Source organism: Durio zibethinus, chromosome 14, assembly GCF_047325235.1.
Source record: "Durio zibethinus cultivar Kanyao isolate XHJ-2024 chromosome 14, ASM4732523v1, whole genome shotgun sequence".
NCBI lineage: Eukaryota > Viridiplantae > Streptophyta > Magnoliopsida > Malvales > Malvaceae > Durio > Durio zibethinus.
Genome location: NC_143175.1, coordinates 2,042,846 through 2,063,649, shown reverse-complemented (window position 1 = coordinate 2,063,649; position 20,804 = coordinate 2,042,846). Strand labels below are relative to the sequence as shown.

Genomic DNA, 20,804 nt, shown 5'->3' with positions numbered 1-20,804 from the left:
CTTAAAATTAATCAATATGGTTCTATTTTGTCAAAGATCTTGATGATGCATTAGGACAACATAGAAATCTTGGAGAGTAGGTATATGGTGACGTGTAATAATGCATTTTTAAGATTATTAAGATCCTCAAGTAAAATTTAGAGATAACCTTGTGTTATAGAATTTTTTTTAAAAAAATATAGTTTATAGTAATCTCAGATAAATGGTACTTGGCATTCAAAGATTGGTTTGACAAAATCATGGGTCTCAAAAAAAAAAAATTAAAGATCTTATTGGATTTAATTCAAGTGTTAAAATCAATGTTTCAAGTGTTCAAACCTATAAGATGATAAGATCTAATGAAATCCCATTCCTAATTTTTGTTCACCTTTGTTTAGTTCATATGGTACATGCACTTAAACTACATTCCATAATTAAAGCATTAAACAAATCAAATTAAAAAAAAAAAAAAAGACAAAACATGAGAAAACAAGTTGACCATCACTCTCTTTCTTTCATTAAGACATTGAATTTTTTTCTTTTTTCATATGTCCCACCCAAACCTAATCTGTCATTTTATGTTTTTAATTGAAGACAAAAGAATAAGTTAGGCAATTTAAAAAATTCTTTTTCTTGAATTATTTTATTTATTTATTTGGGGTTTGTAACTTTATATCATTGCTTAGCTCTGCAAAAAAGTTGTGTTCATAAAATAATAATAATAATAAATTATTATATGTAAAAGTTGGTGTCAAGGAAAATGGTGTTTGGTGGAAAACATGGTCTGGTGGGCACCAATGTTTACTTGCAAGAGAATCATGATTATTTTTTTAATTAATAGATTTAATTGAGTGGGATTAACTATTAATATCACTATCCTTTGTATTTTGATGTGATTATTATGGAGCTTTTAATAATTATTTGCACTAACTATGCTTTTTTAATGGAGTTTGGTGTTTTGGTTAAGAATTCAATTGCCTTGTCCAACAACAATTGGTTCTTATTACTAACATTTTTTCATTATAAAAATATATAAAAAAGAACCTATTAATTGATTTCTTCCATTTTCAAACATTTTAAAGAAAACAAAAGAATTTGGGGAATAAAAAATCAAAATTAAATGGCCTTTTAATCGACCCTACTATTTTTATCAATGGCATTTGTTCCTTCTTTCTAATATCACCAAATATAATAATTTATTTGTATGACAATTTAAAATTAAGAATAAATGCATGAACCAGACCTAGAAATAAGAAATTCTAGAGATTGTTTAATCTAGAAATTTTGTACATGAGACAAATTTAAAATTTTAATTATATATATTAACCATATAAATATTTTTTATGAGACTAATGTAAGATTATTAATTAGTTGATGACCTTAAGCAACAATTCTAACAAACACTTCAAGATTCAAATATGCAATTTTTTTTTTCAAGTTGCAATTTTTTTTGTAAAAAAAAAAAAATTAGTTGGATTAGCACTTGGAATCAAACCTAAATTGCAAACTGTTCCAAATCCTAATAAAATAATAATTAATCCAATGCTCCATACAATTTGACTTTTTAAAGTTGGATTAAAATATATCCTAACATTAGGCCTTCTCTTCTGTTCATTAACAAAGCATCTTTAATTTTTTTATAAGATATTTTTAAAAATTGTTCAAATTCCAACATTTATAATTTCTTTCTGATTACAGTAATTTTTTTCTAAAAAAAAATTAATTCCTTGGATTAGCACATGGAATCTGACCTAAATTGCAATAACCAATATTTTTTTACTTTTCTAAACTTGGATTAAACTATATATCACCTTCTTCACCGTCCATTTAATGAAGCATCTTTAATGTTCTTCATTTACACCTTATAATATAGTAATTATTTTTTTAAGATATTGCTAAGAAAGGCAAGGTGTTAATTTGAATAAAAATTTTGGGTTTATCTGATAATTTTTATTGCTAATTTTTATTTTGTTGGATGGGATAAAGTTCTTTCCTAGGGGAAATCTTTTTTTTTTCTTTTCTTTCTTTTTTTTTATTTTTTATTTTTTTGGTTTGATGATTGAGATTGAGTGATTGACTCAAAATACTTGCCCTCCAAATCAAGAAACAAATTTTTATGTGAGCATAAAATTAAAAATAAAATTTTTAACTCAAAAAAAATTGATCAAGATGCATGAAGTGTGAAAATTCTGCAAAAAATTAATTATAAAACATTTCATAGGTCAATTATAGATAAATTCAATTTCTATAAAATGAACAAATTATACAAGATATGTATAACAAAAGATCAACTAAAATTATATTTACTTTAAAAGAAAACAATAAAAAAAAACCATGTCTATATGAAAAATTATTATCATGCAATTAATTTCTTGGAAGAACATAACATCGTCATGTTGCCTATCTCAATCTCTCTTTCACTTCCTTTAATCTTTATTAAACTTTCCTCTTTACTTTTATTCATTCAACCTCTAAAATATGGAAATTAGCCTGTTGTGATAGACACTAGTGCCTCTTTTTCTTCTTTATTGCAAAGTTACATGACCAAGATATATTAAAGAAAAATAATGGAAAAAAAAAAAAACCCAAATTTTTATATAGATCATGATTTAGAAGAAAACATTGTACGAATTAATTTTATAAACAATATTTTTCTATAGTCATAGAAAATAATAAGTTACTACATTGCTCCACGTGTATAATTTCCTTGAGTGTTTTTTGTTCTCCCATATTTTATTTAATTATCTAAATTTAATTTGAAATTAATGGACCCTACATTTAGATGGTTCACCTTATAAGATCCCCAGTCTAAAATTATAAAAAAAAAAATTTTATATAAAAGAGATAACTCAAAATATATTAAATATTATCTTTTAAGTATAATTACATGAATGAAATAAAATTTAGATTCTTAATAAAGTGTTTTTTAAGTTAACTAATCTAATTTACTTTTAATATAATAACACATGCAAACATGTGAAGTAGGCCCTCACTTGTACGTGGAACTTTGTATTTATTTTTATTTAAACATTATTTTAATCTTTAATTAGCTCTTGTTCGTCTGTCCCACATATCAAGAACTAGGAAATAATATTATACATTCATTCCTCAATTATATATGGTAATCAGCTTTCACTCTCGAATTTTCTCACCCTCATCTCTACCTAGGTTCTCTCGTCCTCTCAAATATTTTCCCTTTCGATTTTTAATTTTCTTTGGGGTTTCAATTATCACATTTTGGATCAAGGAGAAGAAGATGATGACCATGGAATTTCTTGCAGAAGATATTCGAGGCCAAATTTTGTTCATGTTCAGTGGTATTGTTATACTGTCCAAGAATGGTTTTGCATTTGAGCCATGGCCTAAATAATTGGACCAAATTAAGAAGATATGATCACAGCTTCGAGGAAATATTAACCTCTAGGCAAGTCTAATGCTTGGCTTATCCTCCTTTGTTTCTTTTGGGTTTTCTTTTTTAACGGAGATATGTTTGGTTGCTTAGAAAATGGAGGATATTATATGAATAAGATTTGGAATCTGGCCTTCATGTAAGATTCCAATACTTCTCTTCTTTGATCACTATGTCTTTTAACAACCAAACATGTTTTAGTTTTCTTCTTTTTTTTTTTTTTTTACTTTGAGTTCTTGTCTCAGTCTCCTCCTATACTGTAAGAGAATAAAAACTTTATGAATTGTGAAAGACATTAGTTATTTTTTTCTTGCTCATCACTTACATTCATCATCATACTATTTTATCCTGAATATCTACATCCTAAGTCTTGAGTTGGTTTTAGTTTGAAAATACTGCAAGTTTAAGAATGTTTTAGCCTGTGAATGAGAATATTCCAGGGATTTGGTTTTAGTTTGAAAAACCCGGCTGCAGCATGATTCATGAACATTAGAAAAGTTTAAGGATCTTTTAGTTGGTAAATATTCCAGGTCATATCCTGGATTCATTCCAGGGGAAAACCTGATGGAGGAAAATAAAAGTAATTCCGAAAATTTGAGTAGCTGGTTTTGACATTTAATATTGACAGATATAAAAACTGAATCTTGTAGTATTTGATAAATGATTCAAGAGAAGAGCCCCACTGCTAGTTTTAATCTTCATAGAATTCCATGGTTGAATTATGAATCAGTGCAGGAAAATGCTGGTTAAATAATGTAATGATATGGGTTCCAGGTGTTCAGTTAATCTATCAGCTTTAAAACATGAAAAGCTCAACTTTTTTTTCAATTCATGTCAGTAATCAGAATTTCATGTTGTAACCCAAGTATTATAAGCTGTATTACTCTGCTGAATATCCAGTTCCATATTTACATCAACCCCAAAATAAAGAGAGATTTTAGGAATCTTGCTGTTGAACTAAAAGTAGGGCTTATTATGCTGTGATCGAGACGAATCATCATGATTACTGTTTCATGATCATCCCATATAGCTGCTGGGGAAGAAACTCAATGGATATTGGATAACCTATAAAATAGTGAAATTTTAAGGCTGTCTGCAATGGACGGATCAATGAAAACATGATCCTAAAAAAAAAAAAAGGATAACCTTTGATAAGTTTCAAGGGGGCTCCAGCCTTTTGGGTTTCAGAGGACACTGAAAACTAGTCTTCAATATAGAAGCTACAAGTTTATGATAAACAATTTGTAAACTTCTCAACATTGTCTCTCTCTATTTTTCTTTTAACATTGAGCATTAATTAAGTCAGTGCGTAATTTTGAAAAATAAAAAAATTATTTAAATCAAATTCAAGATGCATAAATTTTTTACATATTTAAAATTATCAAGATTTAAATTTTAATATAAAAATCGAATTTATATTCTACCAATAAATCATTTGATAATATATGTAAATTTATATCTCATTTATATTCTATTTTTTATTATAAGTTAAACGAATGTGTCATGTGTCGGTCATCGACTGTAATTTCCTCTTTTCCTATTCATAATTCAGATTATTCAACCAAAACTCTTGAGATCATATAAAATATACCAATAAGTGACTTTGAACAGAAGATACCAATATCCCTTCCATATGAATATGATATCTGTGTTCTTTCCAATATTCTCTTGTTAGACTAAAAGCCAGAATGCAATGTGCAGATTTTGTAGCTTTCTGCAATCTTTACAATAAAAAGTTGTCATCAACTTTAGCTTTAGGATAAGGATGATGATAAAGTCCATAACTTCATCATTAAAGTTAAGTTAGCAGCTACAGGTCTCAATATTAATGGAAATGACACAACTAAAGGAAAAATAAGTTGGAAAATTAATCCATCAATTAACAATTTTCTATTGGTTAATGACTCATCAAAGACTCAGAAGCAAGTTAATATACAATTAAACTTTTTTTAACAGTAATGGTGGATTAGATCAATGACAGTTCATTGGAATTAAAGAAGATTCAGATCTCGCAAAGAAGCAAAATTCCAATAGTTGGGATATGGGAATCCTTCCAATTTGCCTCGTTTTTTAATTTGAAGCTAAATTCCCACTTATTGGTTTGACTTTCAAGGGGCAGTGGCAAAATTTAGTGGTCTGAAATTTGCTTGCTTCTTTGGTGGATTGCCTAGTTGTCTTGTTCCTACTACGATCAAATAAATTTGACTTTTGTCAAAAGTGCTTTTTGATGGCAAAAACCAAGAGATGGGATTTTTTTTCAAAAAAAAAATAATCAAAAGAAACAAAAAGTCAGGTCCTATGTCTTATGCAAGCTCTGCTGGCTTCAAGAAAAAATAAATCAGTTCATGGAAATTAGCATGGCGGCCAGAACAGGTGGCTTGCAAACCAGCTAATTATGAATTAATGCCTTGTTAATGCTAAGAGTGCATTATTTGATCAAAAGTAGAAGACTTATCCATGGATTTTTTTTTTTTTTTATAATTTGCAAACTTTGCAATTTAGGGGTTAGTCTTATGCTTAATTGGATGGAAGAACATTTGAAAAGGATTGTGACTGCAGACAAATTGAAGGTAACATTTGCAGAACCATAAGAAATCAAATTATTTAATTGCATGTTTTGATATATATATATATATTATGTTAAAATTAGACATTCAATCTGAAATTAATTGATAATTTAACATAATAAATTTTAAATATCATAATATCACTTATAATCTATTTGATAATTCGATTAAAAGATTCTCAGCGCTAGTCATAATACACATACTTTAATTCGATGAAAGCCCTCCAATCGGATTCGTAAATGAATCTTCGACAAATAAGGTGGTGAAACAGTCATATCCAAAACAAAGTTTTCAAAAATAGTAAAACCAGCAGCACAAATATAATTTGAGGGAAGTTTTTCGTTTTTCTTGCTAAGCATGATTTGTACCCCAACTACAAGGCACTAAACCTCTAATTTCCCTCCATAGCAGCAAATAATGGATTATGACGCAAAGAATCACCAAAAATTGATCATGTCATCCCCTCTACATGCATTGGGGGTTGCCTCCTTTTACCATCAATAAAATAGAGTTACGAATTTATAAGGCAAAATGACTCAGCTGATGAATCAGGTTCCTTTGTTTTCTTTCAAGTCTTACTCCCTAGACTCTTCTTTCGATGCAACTCAATCAGCTCCCTTCTGCACCTCACACCCCACCTGAAAAAGCAATGGCATTTTGTCCTTTCTCTTTCTAATTTGTTGACTTTTGAGTACATATTAAGTTATTATATTTGTAATACAGTAAGTTTGCATTGATGATCTTTGGTTGTCAATTTAGCTTAAGAAATATCCAACTTTGTAAATGGAAATGGCTCTATAATGTGCTACAGATCATTAATTTGAGATTTAAGGCAACAAATTTATTTGTTATTTGTTAAACAATTTCCTAACCTTTATCCTATTGTATTTTCTATAAATATTTGGAATGTAGTTTGAATATGATAACATTGCCTACATGGAAAAGTAATTTTGGTGGTTGCAAATGAATGTAATCTTCCATGAATTTGTCAAAGATAAAGTTTGATTTTCTTTGCATTTACAGCTATTAATCTTCATGAGATTTGGAATATGTAACTGTTTCCCTTCTTTCTTTAATGACTTTGGCTAAACAAATTGGAAACTTGTATCTTCACCATTTTGGCTAAATGGATCAACCACCACTGTTTTCAACACCTTAACAATGACAAAAAAAATTGACATTATCACTTAAAAAGATCAATAAAGCATCAGTTCGAACTCAGAATTTAGCACTATACAATCATCCTTAAAAAGTAATGTGTAGTAAGTTTAAAATTCAAATCCTATTTTCAACCAATGGCCCTTTTGTATGAAAAAATGCATCGGTCTAGTTGGGGCAGGAAAAGGAAAATTTTACAATACAATTCTGATGCTTGAATTTTAGTTGCAGATGAGAAATCCTAACTTCATTGCCTATTTTTGGAAAGTGCATACAAGGAAGAAATTCTGAATTCATTCCTTCTCCAAACAGAATTCTATTACTTACTGCAAACGGTGTGAAAGCATTGAATTATGATGCCATTCTTTATTAAAATGAAAAGATTATTGTTTACAACAAGGTAACAAACAAACACCTAATGGAGAAAAAAATGCATTTCTAATTTGACAAAATTTTCTGAAATATTTTACAAGTCAACTGTTGTGATTGTATGTTAAATAGAATACAAATTAGAAGGAAAAATGCAGTGCTGGTAAGTAACATGAGCATTTTGAAGCCTTCCATCAACATAAGAAACATGCACTCCTTGATCATGAGGTGTCCGGTTCTTCGAGACCTTTCAAGAATGACCTAATTGCAAGATGTTCCGAAGCATATGTGATGAAAGATGCTAATACAAGCCCTCCAACTACCATCAGACCCAGCCTGGTGTGAAATTGTCATGAACTGTGAAAGTTGGTAAGACTAATTCAAGAATATTAAAATTGATTTTCAAACGTTAGATTCAAGGTTTTAACTCCTGAAACTATGATGACAAGCATGTATAAAGAACTAAAGCCAGCAATCTCCAACAACTTATTGTCTTCCTTTTTCTTTTTCCTCCAAAGTCCAAACGGCATTGAAAATGTTGTCTTTTACAAAGACAGAAGAAAACAAGAATATTCTGATGGAAATTACCTCAAGAACAGAGCGTTGATCCCAAAAATACAAGGTGACGACAGAGCAGCAATAGCCAAACAAGCCATCCCCAAGCCATAATACCAAGTGAAAATATCACAAGATGATGCCTGCCATTGATGACCTGAAAAGAAGACACAAAAATTGTCAACCAATTATTAAATTCATATAAAAAGGGAATAACATCATACTTTATCATGACCACAGGCACAATTATTTATGTATTTGTTCCAAGTAAATAAACCTTTTCTAGAATCAGAATCAAAAGAATCCATATGAGAGGCAACTATCCCAATTGAGTTGCTGTTCTCCTTCCCCACTGATAAATCAAAAGAAGAGAAACTCCAAACAAAAGAAAGAAGATTGCAAACGTCCTCTCATACATCAAGATCAAACCAGTCCATGGCATCACTTGTCGAGGCACAATTGCAATAGCAATTCCAAGGGACACCAGTACGGCCATAAAACATACAAAAACTGAAATTCCACCCAGGTAGGCAGGCACCTTGGACTGTGCACCGTTAAGAAACTGGATAACATCACATCAAATAATGGAAGTAAAAAATTAATAAGTTTACATCATATTTCCATAGACAAAGAGGGTAAGAGGATTTTAAGAAATCAGAAAGAATTCAGCTTAAAGATGAAAAAGGAAACTAGCTTGACCATTTGCATTAATGGTAGAAGATGAAGAAACACCAGTGTAAACAACTGTTCCACTTGACCTAATTATGTAGTAAAGGTGTCTGATCTGATTGCATAATGAAGTTCTGCAAAGCGAACCCCTGTCTGGCCAAAAGTAATATGGTTTAGAAACAGGACAGAAAACATCTATGCATTGATTTCAGAAAAGCATAATAATCTGTAGCCACTAACCTGAACAAAAGAAGGATAGTAACAAAAAAGTAGAGCACAAAAAGGTCACAGGAAAAGGAATTTGACAAGAAGCTCAACTTTCGGATTTTTTCCTCCTCCAGTTCCAGGAAGGGATTCTTCAAGCTGTTCCCTAACATTCTGTAGCATCAGCAAACAAATTATATTGACATTTTTCCTATTTACAGAACATATTGGAAATATATCACAGATTTTCATATAATTTTGCCAAGGAGTCTGATAACACCTGCCAGATATCAACCGGTTTTAAGAGCCAAGATGTCCACCGATCCCAAGGTTTAAGGGGGCCAAGTGTATAGTGAATAACACAAAGTTCACTCTCATCTACCATCCACTGCAAAAATAATGCACAAAGGGATAAGGACACTTAACCACAAAATAAGAATATAATAAGCAAAAGCAGAAATTAGTTTCCTTTTTTGTTTTTGCATAAGTTTCACCATGGTATGGTTAAACAAAGAAAGTCCTGACAACCAAAGAAAAGAACCGAAAGGAATCCCTTCGAGATCTAAATACAACAGAATGTCCATAAAAGTATGTCATCATAATGCATATAAAGAGGATTCGAATAAAGGGTTTAAAATCAATCATATTCATCATTCAGCATATTGTGAATCTCAACTGCTTGATTACAAGGCAAAGGTAGACAGAAAGCGAATAGCAACCTGCTTGATCATTCTCTTCATCATGATTGAAAATACAGTTTATTCTCTTCTATTAAATTTATTGTCTAATTGAACCAAACCTACCAAGCTTCTCTTCAAGCCCTGATCACACTTTAAAGACTGAACATAAATTATTTTTTCTATTCCTTAAACATTTTTAAAGGCACTATTTATTCTCATCTTTTTACTAATGAAACTACTCTTTATTCATTGCTAATTCTTGTAACATAGCCATGTAGCATGTGAAACAAGACTAATAACAGTACAGCAGCATGACATATAAAGTTTTAAAACAAAATGTTAAAGTCATTGTACATGGTAGTACCTTGTTGGCAAGCATGTAAAGACCAACATCTGCATTGTATAAAGTAGAGAGTTGCTCCATCTCAGGAACGGGTCAGGATTTCAACACCTCCTCGGGTAAATTAAGGAAAACAACATGGGCATTTGGGAAATCAGAGTAATAAGAATTCAGAAACCCCTGATCTCCTCCAGTATAAGAAGGCAAAGTAGTCACTTTGCCCATCATGTCATTGAAAACTTCTTCAGATGGTTCCACTACCATGACTCCTGAATTCAGCCTCTCAGAATGCTTCAAATTGGCACAGAATTTCTCACATTTAAAGAGATCTTCAATGTTTTTGACTACTATAGTATCCGCATCAAAATATACAACTACACATGCAAATTCCAAGTGTGAAACAGTGCAATCCACCAGAAAGAACATAGGAATGAAAGGAATAATGGACTCAAAAAACTAGAATAGCTAAAGATATTTTCTACTTTTGGATTTTACTCCAAAAAGCACAACGTTTCAAAATAGGATGTGAGCAATCTCTTATGCAATACATAGGTTGCAAAATTACAAGTCGCCACCTTAAGGAACAAACATTTAAAAGTTTCCATTAAAAACTTATTGGTTTTTTGTTTCAAGTACTTCTTTCGTTTAAAATTGCTCATTTATGAGATAGTTGCATGTTATCTATTGACAGTGGGTAGATCTTATAAACTGAAAGTACATCAAATATAAGCTAAAACCCAACTACATTCATCCTTTGCCGAACCCATACATTTTCTCTAACCAACAGAAATGAACCATCAAGAAACCAAAAAGGAATTTTACCTTACTTGTAGTTAGTCATAATAAAAATTTTCAATTTGGTATAAACACCCCAAAACCTCTTCGGCCTAACTTGATTCGGATTCGCCAATAAACTTATCTTCTCCACTATTCATCCATCAGCCTGCCCAATTATTGACCAAAGAAAAAAATAGTTAAAACAAATGTCAAAAATTAAAACATTACTTTTAATACCAACAAAAGTACTAATAAACTTGCCTAACACTTCCCAGCAAACTAATAGAGCATTAATTATAAAGCTCATAACTTTCCATAAATAGAATTTTTATAAAAAAAAATTGATTTTTAGTCGTTCTTTTAGAAAAACATGAAGTAATTAACTTTGAGGTTAGTAATTTTCTCAGGAAACAAACAGAAAAGTAAACGGATCGTCAAAATATACCTTAAGAAGTTTCTTGGCATAATCAGAGACGCCGTCGGAGACCAAAACAACCATGTTTTAGTTGATCCAGTGTCCCTTACGATTTCCCCAAAACCGTAACCCCCAAAGGAACTCACCTCCGTAAAGCAGCGTCACGTAAGCTTCTTTCGATGAAGATTGAGCTTTAGGCCCCAATACCGCCTTGGACTGGACCGTAATCAGAAGAACCAGAAACAGGGCCCAGAGTTTTGGGGATTTCATAGTATTCGATTTTCTGGAGAAAAGTTTTTATTTATTTATTTTTCTTCTGGATTGAATTAGTGGGAATTTAAAAGTTGATGTACTTTGCGGGGTTTCGAGGAAAGAGGAGGTTTTTCGTTTTGTTCATGTCAGCGGTGTCGTTTTGAGTTTGGACTCGTTTAAATTTATTTCATCTATTCTTTTTCTTCTATTATTTCATTTTTTCTTATTACCGATAAAACTCCCACAAGGGATTTTTTTATATGAAAAGAGTCACAGTTTGAAAATAAAAAAATTATATAGATTAAAATTTAAATCTCAAAAACTCGTTGAATGATATATTTGATTGCAAATTTCAAGTTAATTATAAAAAGTATAATTAAAAAAAAAGTGATTAAGGAAAGGAGAATGTGGTAAATATGGTGGCTTCAAAGGAAGTTTCATCCAATGATTTTTGGGTTGGAGAGAGAAAAAAAAAATCAATCATCACTTCATCTCAAACTGGGAAAAATGGCAGGCCTTTTGAATAAGCATTGGATAACATGGTATATAAACAGAAGGTCAGAAGCCATATCTATCAGACAACCATGCATTCTTAATGACATGAACTACTCCAAAGAAAAAAATGCTTAAACTCTGGAGTTCTATATGAATCTCCAACTTAAACTCCTAGAAACCTCTTCCCAATCTTATATGCAGCATAAGCATCAATCGTTGCACATTCAATCTGGTCTGTTGTGATATCTGCTTCCGCTAAATTAACCCAGGCCATTCTTGAAGATCTCGCCTTAAATGGAACCAACAGAACCTCAGATGCCAATCTTCTCACACCAAATGCACCCAGACGTGGTTGGTGAAGTACATCAGCAACCAATTCACTAAGATCCACTGCATTTCTGATTTCCAGCCCCAAACGTTTTCTCAGCTTTTTAACATCATGTTTGATATGAACGCCAACATATGTTATGTCCTTGTTGTCAAAGAATTGTTTTAGGGATGTCCTTGTTGTCAAAGAATTGTTTTAGGGAATGAGAAATACAACCCCCACAAATCCTTACTAGTGCACAACCAATCTGAGTGCAGAACGCGAGTAGCACATGATCTGGATAAGTTGACATATAATCTGGATAAGATGGAGACCATGTTATGTCTAAACCAACAACCATGTCTTCATGCTCAACAATATGCTGCAAGATAAGATCAAGGCAACGGTGCAGTCGTCTTGTTTTTTCCGTAATCACTTCAGTCACCACCGTCGTACCATCCTCCATTACAAACTTAGGCCCCTGAAGTTGATCTACAGAATCCATTCTTCTAATGAAAGAGAAGTGGAACTAGAGAGAATATTCAGGTAAGGATCAAGTGTTCATAGAACTCTTGGAATAACTGAAGCAATGTTCCTCGACTATTTATATAGAGAATTTAAAACTTGGGAATTGGAAGTATTTCTGGAAAAGAAAAAATCAGCAGTGATCTCTTTTAGAAACTCTCTCAGGAATTGATTACAATTCTAGGAAGATTGACCGGTGTACCTTTGGCAGCGTTTGAAATTTGAATATTGTTGTTACAAGTGATTAATACACTTTATGACATGGATAGTCAAATAGACAACCATTGTTCTTGCTTCTCTTTAATTTCCAAGAATTTCCGTTCCCCAAGATCTTTATGACATGAATAATGCTCGGCAAAGCTGCATCTTCAATATGAATCAGTTCTTCCATGTCTTAAGGTTTATTGGTTTATTGGTTAATACCACTGCAATAGCATAGCATGTACCCTTCATCTCAACCATGTCTTAAGGTTTATTAGTTAATGTCACTGCAATAACATAGCATCAGCCACCCTTCATCTCAAGCATAAATGGTTCCAAACAATAAAATTTATTGCAGTCTTTAAATCGCACGATAAAGATACAAGTGAACACACTGCAGAATAAACCGTTTAAAATGAAATAAATCCAAACATAAACTAAAAGTAGCAGCAGACACACAAAGTCTTACAGATTTTGAACAATTACACACAGAATTTTTGTTATTTCAAGTACAAAATACATAGAATTTAACATTTTTTTTCTTCTTGCCATCTAGAACAGTGAGTTCCATCCTTTTCAGCATCGAGGTATCTCCTCTCTCAGTTGACAATATCACTGCAAAAGATTTGGTGTACTATCATGGAGCACATGGTATTGAGTTACGGAGTAGTAAATTTAATTTCATGGAGGACATCATAAATAAAGCAAGACCTTAAGTTTACCTGGTTTCTTATTTCTTTCAGTCAGTTGTATTCTCCCAGCTTCCTGCAAAAATTGGCCCGTCCCAGCATATCAATAAAAATAAACATAAGTTTTTTGGTGCTGTAAAGAAAGTGTTAACTGAGAACATGATTGAGTGTGGAGAAAAAGAAAACTTCAAAGTGTAAATTTTTCTGAACTTACTTTGCTCTACATCTCATCATATTGGATGTTCTGGCTAGAATAACATTTTTATTACTGCAAAGCATTTTTTTTTAAATAAAGATTCAAATTTATCACTCTGCTTAAAGTAATATATCAAAATACAGAAAACATATCAAATATAATTTTTTTTCCTACAATGCTACAATTGTTATTAATTGCACATCTTAATTTGATAAAAAAAAATAAAAGTTAGATATTTTATAAAATATTTTTTACCCTTAATTTTGATCATTTTTAACCAAATTAAAAAGTACAGTGATAAAATTGCTTTTAAAAAGAGTGCTAAATTTATCACCCTTAAATAGTGATAAAATTAAACTTTACTCTTTTTCTTTTCTCAAGTTTGATAACTATATTATTAGAGAAGAATGGGCTTTCCTCACCAAAGAGGCCATTTACAAATTGACGAGCTGCTTGAGCAGTTCTAATCTTATACCTCATCAGCCACCCCGAGTTATCGTAGAGTACCACAGGCAAGTTGGATGGTGGGTTTAAAGCTTGAACGACCTCCTGTTTCTTTACATGCGGAGAGCCGATCTAAATCTCCATTTGCTTGAGATGTATCTTCTTGTGAAGTTTGGCTCTCTTAGCCTCATTCCAATCTATTGCATCCCCTATCAACTCAACACAAATATTTCCACCAAGGTGGTCCAAGTTTTCTAGATCTCCAATACTGAATCGACGAGCATCATTACAATCTGCTCTCAGTTTGATATTACTTAATCTCACGAGAGAAGTTAAATTTCTAATCCCTTTTGGATAGTAAGTCAGACTAGGACAACCCTTAGTACAAAGATACCTCAAGTTAATCAATTTCCCGATTCCAACTGGCAGCTTCCCAAGACTACGGCAGTCTCTAAGATTCAAAGATTGTAGATTAGGCAATACACACACTGCTTCAGGCAAAGTATCTATTGTATGGCAAGATATTAAGCTAAGGTACCTCAAGTGAATCAAATTTCCTATGTCACGAGCAATTTCATATTTGTATAGATTAAACCACTTAAACTCCAATAATCTTAGATGCTTGGATCTACTAAACAATTTCTTTAAGGCTTCACTGCTAGTTGTTTTATTACGTGGATGAGAAACTGCTACAAGGCTTCGCAAATTTTCCGTGCTATAAATGGACATAGGAGAAGAGCTGCTATTTTCAATCACCAACCTCAAATGACGAGGTTTTTTGGAAGATAAGTCCAATGTTAAATCTTCAACTATCTTCTCTGTGACAAATCCTTATTGGGTCAAAAACTGGACAAAGTCATGTACCATGTCATGCATCTTACAGCAAAGTATGTTGCCGTTAGCATCTTTGTCAAAATCTTGGAAAAAAGAACGAAATGCTAAGCACTTGAAGTAATCTTCACCTTCTAATTCTGCCCCTAAATTGTCATCAGAGTTCAAATATCCTTGCACCGTCCAGTTTTGGACCAATTCGTCTTTACCAATTTCATAACTCTCGGGACAGGTTGCACAATACAAAAAACTTCTTCTCATTGCTGAGGGCAAATCATAATAACTCAGCAATAAAGGTGTATAATTATATTGTTGTGCAAAATCTAATTTCCATATCTCACTATTCAAAACAGTTTCCCACTCATCTCTTCGTAATTTATCTTGCAGGAGACCTCCTAAAGTTTTTACAGTAAGTGGTAAACCTTTGCACTTCTTTGCAATTGCCCTCTCAATGTCTCTAAATTTTCACTGCCAATCTGGTTCCTTCCAGTAAATGCCTTTTGATAATGTATCAACCAACATATCTCCTCAGACAATAGATCTAAGTGAAAGACATGGGAGGATTCCAAGTGGTTTGCAACTGAATCCTTACGAGAAGTTACTAAAATCCTACTTCCCGACTTGTCAGATTGGAAAGCAGCTTTTAGTTGTTCCCAATCTTGTCCATGATCTGCCCACACATCATCCAGAACAAGAAAGAATTTCTTGTCTTTAATGTTTTCACGGATCTTGCTTAAAAGGGTCTGCAATGGAGTTGTATTTTGAAGGAATATTGTTGGATCAAGATCTTCAAGAATTGCTCTTGCAATTTGGGCTTGATCAAAGGGGTCTGATACACACCCAAATTTTTTTGTTGAAATGGGTCTGACTTCTGTGGTCATTATATATCAGTTGGGCAAGGGCTGTTTTCCCTATTCCTCCCATCGCTATTGTAGCGATGGGAGGAATGGAAATCCGTTGTTCTTCTTCACTAGTTCCACACAGCAACGTCCTTATTATGTCTTCTTTGACCCCATCTCGACCGTATAACTTTGACACATCCACAGAAGAAGTGCTTTCTGGCCGCCTTGGTTGCTGAATAATTTCTCTTTTTACCAATTCAAACTTCTCTTTGTTTTAACAATCTGGTCAAGCTCTCCATTGATATCTTTTATTCTGGTGGCGATATCATGACGTCCAACGACTTTAGAGCCAAAGGAAAAGCATGAAACAAAGGGACGTGCCATCCACTTCGGAACAGAAGTAGTACTGGTTTCAACTCCATGATCTGCATTTTGCAACTCCTCGACAGCAGTTTTCCAGTCGTCCAATACATCTTCCATGTCATAAGAAACTTGTTTGAACCTTTCTAACCAATGTTTCAGACTTCTGTCCACGTATTGTTTTTCCTCCGCATCTTCAATCTCGTACTGGATTGCTTTGAAATTGCTCTTAAGCCTTTTGACCTCTTTCTTAACACCTCTCACCAGCCTCCATGCTTCGCTTGCTTTGTCAATCGTGAGTGCAGTCAGCTGCTCCAAGATCGTGGAAACAATGGCCTCGGCCATATTTTCAGAAAGAGGAAAACGGTGGGTTCTTAGGTCTCTCTAGTTTCAACAACCCAGGTACCCACCGTTTCCCCTCTTTCCTAAAATATGGCCGAGGTTTTGTTTCCACGATCAATTTCAAGGTTTTAAATAACGCCTGCAACGCAATATAACGGCCGTTATTTAGTGATAATGTCGTTTGTCGTTTTCGTTATTCATTTACGATGAAGAGTAATTAGTAATTACATTTATAATGATTGTTTATGATCATAAATAATGATGTAATGAAAAAATACGATTATAACATATGTTAAAGTCATTATTTTTGTTTTTCTTTCATTAAATAAAATGAAAACACATATCAGAATAATAAAAATATTATGCTTCAAGTCTAAACTATTTAGTTAAATTTAAACTTTAATCAAAATAATCAAAACAGAGACAGTATAAAGATGAAACTCCAATAAAGAAATTAACTTTAAAACCGTCAAACCCATCTCATCAAGGTATGAGATACTTTAGTTTAGCAATTTAAAAACTGTATGATTTCATAAAATAATTGCAAATAGCTCTCAAATCAATCCAAGAAAGGGAAATAGTTGAAATTTTTAAAAGAAAAACAAAAATGAGGTTGGATAAGATTGTGAGTGACTTTATTTTGAGATAAAAAGCAAAGTGAACAAAGAGAAAAAGACAATAAGAAGGTTGATGTCAAATAAAAATTGATTTTTATTTTTTATTTTGGCCATCTCTTTTTTTTATTTTTTGGAAAATGGGTATTTGAAGTTTTTTTATGATTGGGATAAATATTTAATAGAGTTGTTAGTTGTTAAATAATTAATTTAATTTTTAATTATCTAAAAAATAATTTTATAATAAAATTTAATATTATTAAGTATATTTATTATTAATTTTTTTATACCTAATATTTTTAGATAAAAAATTTTACAACAAAAGCAAATAATGATGGGAAATAAATTTTTAAGAATATTTTGAAGATTTTAAATGAAAATTTTGAAAGAAAATGAAAGATGATATGTACAAGTGATTTTACATGTATCTTCCGTATAATTAGATTTTAATCAATTTATTTTAATAATTGTACTTAAAATTATTTAAATGTTCATTATTATTCTTTTTAATTAGATTAATTTATAATATTAATTTATAATGATAATTTGTCATCAATCATATGTAGTTATAACATTTATATTGACAAAATTCATGGATATATTAATTATCAATATTTTAAATATATATATTGATTTATGACTCAAAACTAAAAAAATTAAAATATTTATTATATACATTGCAGAATTAAACTATTATAAATTATTTTAAATATAATAAGCATGTTTATAATTATTATTTATTTCATTTTATGATAAATTGTTCAAAATTAAAAAAAAAAATTTACAACCGTGATAAGTGTAACTATCGTTATTTTATTCATTATTTTCGCAATCGTGATAAACCCGAAGCAAACGCAAAAGCAACTGTGATTTAAATTCCTGGGCAGCTGACTGCAATCACGATTGACAAAGCAAGTTAAGCGTGGGAGCTGGTGAGGGATGTTGAGAAATAAGTCAAAAGACTTGAAAGCAATTTTAAGGCAATGCAGTACGAGCTTGAAGATGTGGAGGAGAAACAATATGTAGACAAACGTCTGAAACATTGGTTAGAAAGGTTTAAACAAGACTCTTATGACATGGAAGATGTATTAGACGACTGGAAAATTGCTGCCCAGGAGTTGCAAACAGCAGATCAAGGAATTGAAACCAGTTCTACTTCTGTTCGGAAGCTCCTGATCAAAATAAATAAGAAGCCAGGTAAACTTAAGGACTTGCTTTATGAATTATGATGTCCTCCATGAAATAAACTTTACTATTCCATATCTCAATACTCTTTGCTCCATGATAGTACACCATATATTTTGCAGGGATATTGTCGACAGAGTGAGCTGATACCTTGATGGTGAAAAAATGGAAACTACTGTTTTAGATGGCCAGAAGAAAAAAATTGTTAAATTCTATGTATTTTGTACTTGAAAAGTAAAAATAAAAATAAAAATAAAAAAACATTCTGTGTATAATTGTTCAAAATCTGTAAGACTTTGTGTGCTGCTGCTACTTTTGGTTATGTTTGGATTTGTTTCTTTTTAAATGGTTTATTCTGCAGTTTGTTCACTTATATCTTTATTGTGTGATTTAAGTAAAGTCTGTACTAAAATATTATTCAAGCCTACGCTGCAACATCTGGAAAGGTAGTTCTGGATGCATTCCCTTCATCTAGAAATCTGCTAGACAATGGCTGGAAAATAATATAAACAAGCTACATATTTATATTTGGCATCGATACCATTCGAGTCAGAAAGCAGCAGAGGTGAAGAAAACCAAAAGCACGAAATCCTGATGTTAGCAATACTGCAAAAACAATGAGTCAATCCTGATGCTAACAATACTTGTAATTCCTGAAAATGCAATGACACAATAAGAGCCAATCACAATGGTAGGCCAAACTCTTTAAGATATTCTATACTTTTCACTTGAGTGGTGAAGAAAAACAACAAGCACGACATATTTGAACCATGGTTTCCAATGTAGCTCCACTGTATCGTCATCGCAACACCTTTGCAAGCCAACATGGAAGACAAATCACACAACACCATAAATTAGCTCCACAAGTTCAATTGTCAACTATTTGGTCTATTGTAAATTTTCCACATAAGACATTTCTGTTGGACTTGGTTTCCTTTATGTGAAGATGGCCTAAAACCAAAGCCCATTCATCAAGGACTCTTTAGTCCTTTAATGCTTGATTATAGGGCTTTAAATCTTTGTATGGCTGAAAAAGAAACAAAAAGAGTGGTGTGGCAGCAATAGACAAAAAAAAGAGAGAAAATGAGATTTTGTGTAGTTTCAGTTAAATAGTTTGATTGAGGTCAATTTATTATCCGATTGAACTAAAATTTTATCAGTATATTCACGACTAATTATTCTTCAATCTTAACAGTAGAGATCGAATTTTGAGTTTTCTACCTACTGATTTTATTGGCATTTGTGAATCTTTAAATTTGTTGAGACTTCTTTAATTTTCTCTTGCAAGATTGTTTGATCTTGAGATATTATGGTTGTATACCTCTAGTTCTAATTAGAGAGAACTTTATATTTCATTATTTGATAGTAAAAATTATTTGTTACTATCCGTAGTTTTTACTCCACGTGTTGGGGAGGTTTTCTTTCCATGTAAATTGCTTGTGTCTTTGTGCTTGTGGTTTGATGATTCATTTGTTACTTTAATTCCTGCTAGATTCACTTAAGAGAGAGATAATTTAATTTTTTCAACGTGTGATATATTCTATTTGAATATTGTTTAAGGTTATCTTATCCCATCAAAGTGGTATAAGAGCTCAGGCTATTTAATTTGCGCCTTGAGTTGAATAATAAAAACTAATACAAGTAGAATGATTAATTTGAATGGTTCAAATTACCATATCTGAAAATGAAATATGAAAGATTTACTTTATATGAAGGATTATTATTTACTTGTGTCTGCCACTAAAAAGCCTGAAAATAAAATAGATGGAATTTGTTTCATCGACAGTATGTGGTTACATTAGACAGCAGGTAGATGATAATGTTTTGAACTATGTTAGTGGAGAAACATATACACGTATTTTTTGAAGCAAACTTAAGGACTTATATGCTTAAAAAATTAGAAATAATAAATTATTTTTAATTAAACAATTGATGAGTTTGAAATATCATGATAGAACTCTTATGACAGATCACTTGAATACATATCAAGGTATTATTAATTAGTTGACTGACATGAATCTCAAGTTTAAAGATGAGATATAGGGCTTATGGCTTCCTAGTACATTACCAAACTCATGAGAGATATTTAGAACAACGTTATCTAACTCAGCCCAAATTATATTATTACTATAGATTTTGTTAAGAGTAGTATTTTGAATGAAGAAATGAGAAGAAAATCACAGGATTTCTCTTCATAGTCTGAGATTTTAGTCACAAAAAATAAGAGAAGGAATAAAAGTAAAGGTTCGAAGAACAAAGACAGAAACAAGAGTAAGTCCAACATATTTGCCAATATTGAATGTCATTATTATGGTCTGAAAGGGCATATAAGAAAATATTGTCAAAAGTTGAAAAGAGACAATAATAGTGACAAGGATAAAAAAAAAAAGAAAGAATGG

At 31.6% G+C, this 20,804-nt stretch overlaps 1 protein-coding gene and 2 pseudogenes across 2 annotated transcripts; all 3 read right to left on the bottom strand.

Annotated features, from left to right (window-relative positions):
• Nucleotides 1–7,532: 7,532 nt before the first annotated feature.
• Nucleotides 7,533–11,504, bottom strand: LOC111295289 (inositol phosphorylceramide glucuronosyltransferase 1-like; annotated as a pseudogene). The gene is made up of 8 exons (XR_016327341.1): nt 11,153–11,504; nt 10,753–10,873; nt 9,955–10,304; nt 9,191–9,298; nt 8,732–9,084; nt 8,315–8,599; nt 8,071–8,194; nt 7,533–7,818 (listed from the first exon to the last, which is right to left on the bottom strand). The product of XR_016327341.1 is annotated as an inositol phosphorylceramide glucuronosyltransferase 1-like (transcript).
• Nucleotides 11,505–12,032: 528 nt separating this feature from the next.
• LOC111294639 (protein RISC-INTERACTING CLEARING 3'-5' EXORIBONUCLEASE 2) lies at nt 12,033–13,092 on the bottom strand. The gene is made up of 3 exons (XM_089742941.1): nt 12,953–13,092; nt 12,430–12,685; nt 12,033–12,341 (listed from the first exon to the last, which is right to left on the bottom strand). Exons 1-3 carry the CDS (start codon nt 13,090–13,092, stop codon nt 12,033–12,035), a joined length of 705 nt encoding a protein of 234 aa, XP_089599067.1.
• A 773-nt stretch (nt 13,093–13,865) lies between these two features.
• Nucleotides 13,866–17,002, bottom strand: LOC111294638 (putative disease resistance protein RGA1; annotated as a pseudogene).
• Between the last annotated feature and the right edge of the window lie 3,802 nt (nt 17,003–20,804).